General features: G+C 46.2%; 2 protein-coding genes and 1 pseudogene across 4 annotated transcripts in view; 2 read left to right on the top strand and 1 right to left on the bottom strand.

The window, feature by feature from the left end:
* Window positions 1-469: 469 nt before the first annotated feature.
* On the top strand, window positions 470-2,239 carry LOC101577913 (annotated as a pseudogene).
* Window positions 2,240-8,057: 5,818 nt separating this feature from the next.
* Ddx28 (DEAD-box helicase 28) lies at window positions 8,058-10,105 on the bottom strand. The gene has a single exon (XM_004625842.2). It carries the CDS (start codon window positions 10,094-10,096, stop codon window positions 8,480-8,482), a length of 1,617 nt encoding a protein of 538 aa, XP_004625899.1. The 5' UTR covers window positions 10,097-10,105; the 3' UTR covers window positions 8,058-8,479.
* A 48-nt stretch (window positions 10,106-10,153) lies between these two features.
* Dus2 (dihydrouridine synthase 2) overlaps window positions 10,154-12,218 on the top strand; it is a 52,508-nt gene continuing 50,443 nt past the window's right edge. Inside the window, exon 1 of one of the 3 annotated variants that reach the window (XM_004625841.3) lies at window positions 10,154-10,242. The gene's annotated coding sequence lies outside the window, so the exon portion shown is untranslated. The other 2 variants (XM_023709407.1, XM_023709408.1) reach the window with 2 other exon arrangements.

The following is a 12,218-nucleotide window of genomic DNA, read 5'->3' as shown; positions in this document are numbered from 1 at the left end:
GTGATTGAGACTGGGCATGGTGGCGTGTGCCTGTAATCCCAGCTCTTGGGAGGCTGTAAACAGGCGGATCACTACAAGTCCGATCTAGTAGTGAGACCCTGAACACCCTGTAGACCCTTTCCTAAAAAATACAAAACAAAACAAGGAAAAATTCCTTCAAGTCAGAAAAAGTCAGCCAGCCTGTGTGAAGCAGTGATTTATTTTCACTGAAGGAGATAGACTCTGCCATAACCCAGAGTTTCTTGGGAACCTGCACATAGGTTGGCTTCTGTGCTTCAGTCTTTGCTGGGGTAAACAGAAGCATCTGCAACGACCTGCTTAGATGCTGGGTTGGTGGCTTCAGCTTTTGCTGAGAGGACAATGGAAGCATCCCCACAGGACCACCTGGATGGTGGCTTCTGTTCTCTGGCCCTTGTTGGGGTGGTGAAGCTAGCATTCCCAAAGGCCTGGTAGCCACCAACCAGGGAACATGTCTCCCCATGCCAGCCCACCCGAGTTTCTCTACATCCTTGGTATAGAACATGGTAATAAACAGGTGCAGGAGCCGTGGGCAGCACTGCTACTAGAGAGGAAACCAGAATGATCAGTCACTCCATTGTTATGTCCTGTGCTGCCAGGACCTTCCTCTCTCATGTGCCTTCCTGGCTGAAGCTCACTAATCTACTTTGCATTCCAAACATAGATGTCCTTATTGTGATGTCAGTGGCTACTGATGACATCATAGATCTGGTTACCATGGCAGGAAAACTACTCAAATGTGGGAAAAATTTGCTATCAGTTTTCTAGTAGACACAAGTCTGTTTGGTTGCTTGGAGGCATGGTCCAAGCTATAGGTCCTCCAAGAACTGAAGCTTGTTGTAATAGTTCCTTGCTTTTGTGTAACCAACTACAAGACATCAGAAAATTTATTCCCCATACCCACGGAGGGTGAGAACATAAAAATAATTGAAAACAGAACATCTTCAGTGACTGACTATCACTATTAGGCTCAACATGCCTTCTCAAACAAGCCAATTATAGGATGCCTTTTCCTCAAACCACCTCACTCAATAGCACTTTCTACTTTCACTCCAGGCTTTTCTGACCCAACTATATGATACCACCTTTGACCCAGTAATCAGTAACAGACAATGGGATCTATTAGAGAGGGCCCATGTCTTCCATGACAGTACAATACAGAGGCCTGAGTCTCAAGGTTAGGCTCATGGGAGGCCTTCAACAGCTCTGCCTTAAATTTCTCCACTTATCACTTGCCTGCAAAATCATGTGTGGCTTTTGCTAAGAGTCTAATCAAGGAAGGGCCTCGTCTATGGAAACTGTGTGTGTGTGGGGGGGCATCTCACTATATAACTCAAGTTAGTATTGAACTCCTAATAAAAATAATCCTTCCGCTCCAGCTTCCTGAGTAACCTATGATCCTAGAGGCATTCCACTATATCCAATTATGAAGGAAGCATCTTTTTATTTTTAGGAGCCGGGGATTGAACTCAGACCCTTACGCTTGCTGGGAAGCACTTATTCTACTAAGCCATCTCCTCGGCCCCTAGGAAGCACCTCTTAATACAAAGGGGAAGGTTAATTGTTAAAAATTAGGACTTCGGGGGGGGGGGCTGTAGGTCGGGGAGGGGACCTGCCTGCCTACACTCTGTGCCAGGCTTATGTCCTTATCCCTTGCAGGACACCCGAATATGGCTGGGCCAATGCAGAGAATGACTCCCCCGTGAGGGATGGTGCCCTTGGGACTGCAGAATTATAGAGGTGCAATGAGGCCTCCACTGAATGCTTTAGGTGGCCCCGGGATGCCTGGCATGAACATGGGTCCAGGTGGTGGCAGACCTTGGCCAAACCCAACAAATGCCAATTCAGGTCCCCCAGGAGGTGCGGGGCCACCAGGAACACCCATCATGCCCAGTCCAGCAGATTCAAGCAACTCTGGAGACAACATGTGTACTTTAATGAATGCAGTGTCTCCTGGACCCAACAGACCTAATTTTCCAATGGGCCCTGGGTCGGATGGTCCCATGGGTGGATTAGGAGGAATGGAGTGGCATCCCATGAATGGCTCTCTAGGCTCAAGAGATATGGACAGTATTTCCAAGAACTCACCCAATAACAGCCTGAGCAATCAGCCAGGCACTCCAAGGGATGACAGCGAGATGGGCGGGCGGGGGGGGGGGGGACTTCTTAAACCCTTTTCAGAGTGAAAGTTACTCCCCCGAGCATGACGATGAGCGTGTGACTTGCCCGAGCCCGGGACATGCCAGAGTCACCCTTCCCCAGCGGAGCCTGTTGAGAGCCTTCCTTGCTGCAGTGTACAGAGTACAGATCCAACCGCGCCAACCATTTCTTTTTTTTTTTTTTTTTTTTTTTAATATCTTTCTGACATCAGAGTACATTTCTTTTTTTTTTTTTTTAATTTATTTTTTATTTTTTTGTGGAACCAGGGATTGAACTCAGGCCCTTGCGCTTGCCAGAGAAGTGCTTATTCCACTGAGCCATCTCCCTGGCCCCACGCGCCAACCATTTCTGTCCGGCTCTCTCTTTTTTTGTGAAGAAAGCAGGTCCAAACGCAATTCAGACAACTGCCGGAGTGGCACAGTGGAATTGCCTGAGACCGAACTGCAAATAACTATGTGTGGCGGCAGAGGATACCCCGGGTGTGCAGGCGTCGCGCGCACACACGCACCCGCGCATCAACCCACGGAACATTGTAAACTGACATGACATCTTAAGTAGAAATCAGTAGGGACTTTTATTCCATTCTTTTTTTCACGTTTACATTTTAATTATTAAAAGTTGCTCCTGCCCCCTCCTTGAACAATTTTGTGCTGTGTATATTACTGCTTTCTATGTTATTTTTTAAGGTAAACTCAGATGCTATGGTTTTGTAAATGTCTGCAATCATGGATAGGAATAAAATCCCTTATTTGAGAGCTTTCATTAAAAAAAAATTAGGACTTCTAAATTGCATAACATTTTCCTCTCAGGTGAACATTGTATATCTCTGGTTGAGTAGGTACCAGGCTGTTGGTTCCACTTATTTCTTGGGAAGTTTAGAGGTGTAGTAGGAAAGCACAAGAAGAACATGTTTACCGCCGATGAGGTTTTTGGTTCCCAAAAATTTTTTTTTTTTTCCTCAAAGGTTCTTATAGAGATGCCTGGTCCAGGCTTACCAGCTGGACTGTACTCCCAGGAGAGAGATGACAAGTCATCCTGAATGTAAGAGATCAGATCAGACATCCTCCTCCAAGCAACCAGTGTGTGTCTACTAGAGAACTGGAAGCAAAGTTTTCCCACATGTGAGTAGTTTTCCTGATGTCATCAGTAGCCACTGACATCACAATAATAATCTGTGAGTGAAGGGCAGGTTTCAGGCCTTAGTGTTTGGTGGAGGAAAACAGGGAGAAGGCAGAGGAACCCTGCCTGGCCTTCCTAGCTGGCCCCTCTATTCACATCTTCATCAAGTAGCTACTCCATGTAAAGTACACCTACGGGGAGCGGGGGTGTACTGTCTCAAGGTGAGGCTCATGACAGGTCTTCAGTAGCTCTTCCTCAAACTGCATTATTTGTCACTTTCATAATGAAAGGACACTGGTTTTGCTAGGTAGTCAAGAAAGGGCCTAAAGGAAGTGTACTTTTTAAAAAATAGGGCACTGCTAATTACCTAAAAAAGGGAGTGGGGGATCAATGTATTGGCCAGGCTTGTCTTAAATTACTGATCCTCCTGCCTAAGCCTCCAGAGTAACAGGGACCACAGGTGTACTCCACAGCATACTATTGGGAAGGAAGCCCTTTGTGTGGGGGGTGGGGGGGAGGCATACCTCAGAGAACAGGAGCAAACAAGAAGCCTAAACTCTGAGACCACTTATTATATAGGAAGTAGGGCGTGGCAAAGCTGGATGGAGAAATGAGCAGGACCTGTCTGTCAATTTGAAGATTCCAGGGCAATGCCAGATAATTCTCAGGACCACATTTGTAGAACTTCTTGAAGGCTCACATGAGATTTGGACAGCATAAAGAAGACCAGCCTTGAAGAGGAGCTTGCTATCACAGCCCGCCCTGTCTCCTAGCTATGGAATGCACTTTTACTTTTTATCTCTTTCTCTGTTTGGCCCAACTTTGTTCTTCAGAGATAGTTCTTCCCTTACCCATTTACCCCTTATTTTGAAGTAAATTTTTGGTCCCATTTTTAGGTTGTCTTGTCCAATTCTTTATTTAAGACAAGGAGGACCTGGAATACTTTGTGCAGCCATTTTTATTTTTATTTAATTTTATTTCATTCGTGGAACTGGGGATTGAACTAGTATTAATAAAATTTCCTTTCTTCTCCTGAGCTCCTTGGCTACTACTGACTCCATTTTCCCCACAACAATGGAAGGAGCTCCATTGACCCAGCTGGATGGTGCCTTCTCTGTTTCAACCCTTGCTGGGTAACAATGGTAGGCTCCCCACTGGCCCACGTAGGTACTGGTTTCTCTACTTCAGCCTTTGCTGCAATAGTAATGGGAGCATCCCCATAGGCCTGATAGCCACCAACGAGCTGGTAGGTCCTCATGGCAACCCACCTGGATTTTTCCACATCCTTGGTAAGAGAACATGGTAGTATAGGAGGAATTATAGGTAGCACTGTTGCTTGAAAGAAAATCAAAACTGATCAGTCTGTTCTGCTTTATACATCATGCTGCCACAACTCCCCCTCTCATGTACTCTCCTGGCTAAAGCCCTCTTATCTACTTTGCATCCCCAAAACAGCCTTGCCCCGTCACTTCTACAGGTTCTGTAGGAAGGGATGCCTGTTGTAGAAGCCCATGGCTTCCATGGAACTAGCAGCAGCAGACCAGATCTGTGTGCATTCCCACAGAGCCCCACATTCCCATGGAGAGCTGGAGAATCCTAATGTGATGGATCCCGAGCCTCTGAGGATAGTCTCAGCCTTCTCATACCAGTGCCAACTTCCTAGAATGCTTTTTTCCTTAGCTCTCCAGTCTTACTAGCACTTCATCTGTCAAGGCTTTTTGTCCAGCTGTATGATACTACTCTTTCCCCAACACTCAGCACCTCAGAGGGGGTGTCTGAGATGGCCCATGTGTCTCCATGACAGCATAATGGAGATGCCCATCTCAAGGTGAGGCTCATGACTGGTCTTCAGTAGCTCTTCCTCAAACTGCATTATTTATCACTTTCATAATGAAAGTACACTAGTTTTGCTAGTGTAGTTGAGAAAGGGTCTAAAGGAAGCACACTTTGTAAAAAAATAGGGCACTACTAAATATTTACAAAAAGGGAGGGAATCAATGTATTGGCCAGGCTTGTCTTAAATTACTGATCCTCCTGCCTAAGCCTCCAGAGTAACAGGGACCACAGGTGTACTCCACAGCATACTATTGGGAAGGAAGCCCTTTGTTAACTAAAGGGAAAGCTAAATTGATAAGTGGGGAGGGTTTGCCGGTTAGCTCAGTTGTTTAAAGCACCTGCTTGGGCAATATCAGTCAGGTGCAGGGGACCTTCATTTGATCACAAGCTGCACCAGACCCAGCCTTGAGGCAGCCTGAGCTAGCAAAAAAAAGAAAAAAAAATCCTACAATTTTGGGCCGGCCAGGTGGCTCATCAGGGACACAGGTTCAATTCCCAGCATGCTGTGCCGGCCCTGCCCTGGGGTACGCGCCTGTAATCCCAGTGTTGGGAGGCTGAAAACAGGAGAATTGCTATGAATCCAGTCTCCATAGTGAGACCCTGTAGATCCTGTACTAAAAAAAAGTTAGGGGTTTTTAAAATACTTTCTGAGAGAATGTGTCATTTGTCTTTACCACATCGTGTCTGCATCTTGTATAATGAGTAACCACTTGGGGGCCTGCCCCTTCGCTCAGTTCTTTAAGTGGCTGCTTAAACAAAGCAATCAGGCTTAGGTTGCTGTGGTTCGATCCCCAGAACTCAAGCCAGCCAAACCTGCCCTTAAGGAATTAAGAGCCAGCCCCAAAAAACCCCACAAAAAACCACTAAGACAACAATATGCAATGTATTAATTATTGAAATTGCTAGTAATCAGTTTTGAAACTGTCTCATTGCTATTTTTTCTCAATAAAATTATTTTTTAAAAAAGAAAAAAAAATGAACTGTTGGTCCTGCACATCACTGGAGAAGTTTTGAGGTGTGGGGGGCAAGCAAAAAGAAATGTGAGGGCCGGCCATATAGCTCAGCAGACTAAACTGCTTGCTTAGGCAGTGCAGCGGCCAGAGTTCAATCCCCAGCGTGCCTTGCCAGCACTGCTCCCAGGGTGTACTTAGACATCGACTGATAATGGGCGTGGTGGCATGTGCTTGTAATGCCGGCACTTGGGAGGCTGAACACAGGAGAATCACTATGAGTCTGATCTACAAAGTGAAACCCTGTAGACCCTGTACTAAATACATTTAAAAAAGAAAAAGAAACATGAAGGTTGAAGCAGGAGTATTTGTTGTGAGTTTGAGGCCCCTGGGCTACAAAGTGAGTTCAAGGTCAGCATGAACTGCATAGTGAAACCCTGTCTTAAAAAGACCAAAAAAAAAAAAAAGTGATGAGACTGTGTGTACACCTCTTGCACAGACGCCTAGTGCCAGCTTACCTGCTGCAATAACTATCCAGAGCACAGAGGAAAAGTTAACATGAGTCTCAGAGACTCAAGTCAAACATTCTCTTCAGCTAATCACACATTGATGTCTAGTAGAGAACTGGTAAGGAAAAGAAGTGGGTCCCACGTTTAGTTTCCCTGCCATGGAAACCAGGCCTGTGATGTCACACCACCTACAGGTCACATTTGGAATCTGTGAGTTGATGAGCAGGGTTCAGGCCCTCTGTGTTTGGTGGAGGACAGAAGGGAGAACAGAGAAGCCTTCCTACCTGCCTGGGCCTTCTATTTGACTTCCTTACCCAAATCCTCAAGAAGCTACCTCCTGTGAAGCACACCTAGAGGTGGGCACTTCCCCAGTGAGCGTAGTGAGGCAAATAAATCCCAAATTATGAGGCTGGACAGAGCCAAGATTAATATAAGGCACAGTCTGTGTGGTTCTTGATCCTATGTATACCATAGTTGGCAAGTAGAGTTGGGTGGATTAGGCTCAGGGGATGACTCCTTGGAGGTGGGCCTGAAGCCTAAATGAGATTTCAACATTTACAGAGGAAAGACATTACAACTGCGAAGAAATAAAAACACTTTATTGACCTTGGTCTGTCCATGTGTACATCTATAGAATGTTTTCCAGGTGTGGTGGCGCGTGCCAATAATCTCAGCAGGCAGAAGGCTGAGGTAAAAGGATCACCTTGAGTTTAAGGACAACCTGAGCTTCATATAGTAGTAAGTTCCAGGTCAGCCTGAACTTTTGAGACATAAGCAATTTTTAAGAACATTTTCATAAATGTCTCAAAAAAGAAGTAAACAGGTCTACTTAAGGTCACACAAGTAGTAGGAGTGTGTGCTCCACAGTGGAGCGTCATGTTGCTTTTTTTTTTTTTTGGTTTTTTTGAGACAGGGTCTGCCTTCTCCCTATGCAGCTCATGCTGGCCTTGAGCTCGCTTTGTAGCCCAGGCTGGTCTCAAACTCACAGCAGGGAGCCTGCCCCATAGCTCAGTTGTTTAAGTGCCTGCTTAAAGCAGTCAGGCTCAGGATGCTGTGGTTCAGATCCCCAGATCCTCAAGGCAAACTAGACCTGCCCTGAAGGCAGCCTGAGCTGGCCAAAAAAAAATCCTTTTTCAAACTCACAGCAATCCTCCTGCCTAAACCTCTTGAGTACTAGGAATGTGCTGCTTAAATAATCAAAATAATAATAACATAATAATAATAATGATAAATCTGAGGCTCCAGATTTATAAATGACAATAATGGGAAGATAAGCTCATCACATTTGACACTGACAGATCCTGGGAATGACGTTCAATATATGTCCAAGGCAAAATGAGGGTCTCCAATGATTTTACAAAGTGGGAATGACAGATTTATTTTAACTCAAAACACATTCATGACAAAATGACAACCTAATCATTTCACTCTCCAATTATAAGAAGGCAAACAATTAGGCTGGGGATACACCTCAGTGGTAATGTTTATTCAACGCTAACATCATAAAACCAACCAACCAAAACAAATGCCACTCCCTCCAAAAAAATCAACAATGGAAAAATAAAACATGATTAAAGGGCATCTGACCTCTAAGTGGTGGCTGGACTGCTCATCTTCAAAATCCACTGAATTCTGCCCAGATGGTAAGTTTTGAAAAGGGAGCCCATACAAAGATCATCTATTTTTAGAAATCATAACATGATACAAAATAAAACCCCCAAATCCACTTTAGTTTTCTTGTGTCAGGTGAAAACCCTCCAATCCCAGCCAGCAGTTTACCTTTCAAAGCCACAAGCAGCTTGCCATGAACAAACCCGACACGTGTTCACCCACCAAGGACCTTGAGAAAAGATCACTGCTCTAGCATCACACTTAACTCAGCCCACATCAAGCTTTCTGAGGTAAAGTCTCTTTCACTGAGGATACCAGTCCCGGTAGGCTTCTCTTTCGACGAGCTGCAAGCTCAATCTTCTGCACCAGGCTCACGTCCCAGGGATGGGTCACAAAGCTCATGACGGTGCCTGGCACATCACTTCCCACACGACCCACCCTCCCTGCTCTGTGGATATAATCCTGCAGGGTGAGGGGGAAATCATAATTGACAACCAGCTCCACATGGGTGCTGTCCAGGCCCCGAGAAGCTATGTCTGTGCAGAGAAGTAAGTCTTGGGAGCCCTTCTGAAAACGCTGAAAGATACCTACCCTCATGGAAGCTGGCATTTCCCCCTGCAGCCTTAAGTGCTGGATTTTGTGATCATCTAAAATATACCCCAGCCAGTTGACAGTGCTGGAGCTGTTACAAAACACTAGGACAGTTCCAGAGGGTCCAGTCTTGTCTTTTTTGTTACGCTGCTTGAGGATGTGCACCAACTCTGTTACTTTGTCTGCTCCTTTCAGCCTCATAAATGTCTGTCTGACATGAGGCATGATACAGTGAAGCTTGGTGCTGGTGATGGTGGTTACAGAGTCTGGGTTGGTGACTTTACTCAGCAAGTGTCCTACACCTTCAGGAAAGGTGGCTCCCACCAGCACTAACTGAGCTTTGGGGTTGAAGATGTCGTCTAAGTCAGCTGGGCCTTCGGCTATATGGCTCTTTCCCAAGATGTAGTCCACCAGTTCTAGGAAGCTTTCATCCAACAGCGTGTCTGCCTCGTCCAACACCATGAAGGAGAGCTGCTCCAGTCTAACTAGTTGACCTTTCAGAGCTTTCCACAGAGCTCCTGGAGTGGCGACTAACACATCTGCCGACGGCTGTTTCGATAGCTGCACCCTGATCTTCCCCACGCCATGGCCTCCCGCAAGCTGCTGCACCTGCAGGCCCAAAGAGCTGCCCAACAGCTGGGCCACAGCCTGTACCTGCTCGGCTAATTCTCGCGAAGGAACAAGCACCAGTCCTCGGGGTGTGAAGATATGGTGGGAATCCAGGTGTGGCTGGCCTATGAGCCGTTGAAGCAGCGGTAGTAGGTAGCTGAGAGTCTTGCCACTGCCGGTTTCCGCAGCACAGAGGACGTGGCGGCCGCGAAGCAGTGAGGGGATGGTACTTGACTGTACAGTTGTGGGCCGAACGACTTCGGGCACAGCCTCCTGCAGTGCATGCAGCAGACGGGAATCCAGACCAAGGTCCTCGAAGCTGCAAACTGATGAGAGGTTCCGCAGCGCTGGTGGCTCGTGTTGCGCTGGTTCGATGGAGAAATAATCCCGACGCGAGAGCCTGTGCCTCCAGCCACGTGAGGCGAGCGGTGCACACTCCCAACGGCCCAACGTGAGACGTGCGGGCTGGTTCAACTCTGGCCTCCGCGCCGAGACTAGCAGTGGTCCAGGTCTCACAAGCACTGGTCGCGGGGTGTTCTGACGCCTGTTTTGCGACTGTTCATGCCGCCGCCGTAGGCTCCGCGGAATTCTCACTACTGGCAGGGGTTCATCGGGATTGCCCACTGTCAGCTCCCGTCTAGGCACCAGGAGTAACCGGCAGGCAAGGAGCCGAACTGGGTGTGCAAGAGCCATGTTTTTAGGGCCGGACAGTCGCACTCCAGTGACGTCACGTACGCGCCACGGCTTCGTGTACGGTGGCTGGCGCGGTTCAGTAAGGCCTGTGGAGCTGCTGGATCGTCTGGAAGGAGGGAGAATTTATACAAGTCAGTGGCTGAGAGGTCTGTAGGTGTGAACCGGGGATGGCGACATCAAGACCCAGGCCAGTCTTGAAGAAGGGGGAGCGGTGGAGGCAGGAGCGGGGTCTGGCAATATGAGGCGGCAGTGGGCCCTGGCCCAGTGAACCAGGTGTGCAGGTGGCTTCCGACGACTGGATCCCTTAGTTCCTACGATTCTCCTTTGTAGTCCTGTTGGTCTCTGCTGTAGTCTGTTTCAGTGCTAGTCTCCCCTGCGGACTCCTAGATAGCGAGGTGCGGCGGTGTTTTCCCAAGTGTAGTTCCCCTGCAAGGACTAGTAAGTAAATACATGTTTACTGAGCGTCTGAATGAATGGTAGAAGTTAGGGGTTGAGACAAGGGGCCAGTCTTATAAATCCGGGTACAATACCAGTGCAAGGTGATAGTGTTTAGTTTATTTCCTGGCTGAATTGGGATGTAAGATAGATCTTTAGGGTTTCTTTTAAGCAGTGTCATCGCTTCTTTTACATTTTTTTCTAGCAGCCCAGTTTTTCTCCCAGCTCTGCTTCCTTGTCACCCTCTTTGGCTTCTCATTCTGAACCCACCATTCTTGCAGCCCTCTCACCTCCAGTGGTTTCTCAGATACCTGAATTTCTGGATAGTAGTGATAAAGCATCACAGTGCTCTCAATAAAGGTTCTGATCAGATACGTGGCTTGTTTCACATGGCCTTGGTCAAGCACAATATTTGACTTGAATTTAGATGTTCAAATTATAGAAAACAGCACATGATTGATACTTTTTGAACAGATCTGAAAAATGAGTATCAATCAGATCTTTTCTATAGTCTAAAGTGCCTATAGTGGAAGATAAAATAAATATTTTTGGATTGATTATGTGGAAGGTTTTTAATACCTGGATAAAGTACTTTATTTTCATGAAATACAGTTGACTCCCTGTCCACACGTTGGGCATCAGTGGTTTCAATCAATTGTGGATTGAAAATATTTAGCTCAGTAGTAGAGTCTTTGCCTAACATGTGCAAGTACCTGAGTTTGAATCCCAGCACTACAAAAGAAAAAAAAATACTTGAGTTTTAAACATGTACACTTTTTACTTCCCCTATATTCCCTAACAGTACAGTATAACAACTATTTATATAACATTTATATTGTGTTAAATAGTGTAAGTTAGGGTCGACCACATAGCTCAGTGGATTAAAGCACCTACTTAGGCAGACGCAGGGGCCTGGGATTTGATCCTGGAGCCTGCCTGCAGGCCCCCGGGGGTGGGGGGGGGCATGCTGAGATAGTGATTGAGACTGGATTTGGTGGCATGGGCCTGTAGTCCCAGCACATGGGAGGCTGAAAACAGGAGAATCGCTGTAAGTCTGATCTATGTGGTGAGACCTTGTAGACCCTGTACTAAATACACTAAATAAATAAATATTATAAGTCATTTATTTTTGATTCAAAGTATAGTATCTGGGTGGTATGAAGGCATGCTATTTTATGGTAAGGGACTTGAATAACCTCTAATTTTGGTATTTTGGAACCAATCCCTCAGGTACAGATGGCTGTACCACAAAAAAGATTAAAACTTTTGCAATTTCAAATATCATTGTGATACAAGTAGAATTTGCTTTTGGAGAGTTACAAGTTAAACCAGAAGGGGAGAGAATTTTGTGTGGTGATGGGTGAGCAGCGTGATTGGATAGAGTAGTAGTTCTAAAGTGAGGGTGATTTTGCTTCTCCCTTCAGCACTTGAAAATGACTAGAGACATTTTTAATTGTCTCATCTGGGGAAGAGCTACTGGCTTCTAGTTGGTGAAAGACAGAGATGCTACTCGACATCATACAATGCCTAGGACAGCCTTCTCACAACAAAGAATAATCTGGCTTCAAACACCAATACAGACATTGCTTGTTGAAAGATCTGCCTGTTTAATGATTGTTTGGACTTACAACTGGACCATTGCTTGGATTTACAACCTGTGTTTCTTTCTTTTCTTTTTTTTTTTTTT

Source organism: Octodon degus, unplaced genomic scaffold (assembly GCF_000260255.1).
Source record: "Octodon degus isolate 3935 unplaced genomic scaffold, OctDeg1.0 scaffold00011, whole genome shotgun sequence".
Classification (NCBI taxonomy): domain Eukaryota; kingdom Metazoa; phylum Chordata; class Mammalia; order Rodentia; family Octodontidae; genus Octodon; species Octodon degus.
This window is presented reverse-complemented; position numbering and strand designations above follow the sequence as displayed.

Excerpts from the sequence above, each read along its gene's own strand:
- Ddx28 (XM_004625842.2), bottom strand. The coding sequence starts at position 10,096 with ATGGCTCTTGCACACCCAGTTCGGCTCCTTGCCTGCCGGTTACTCCTG.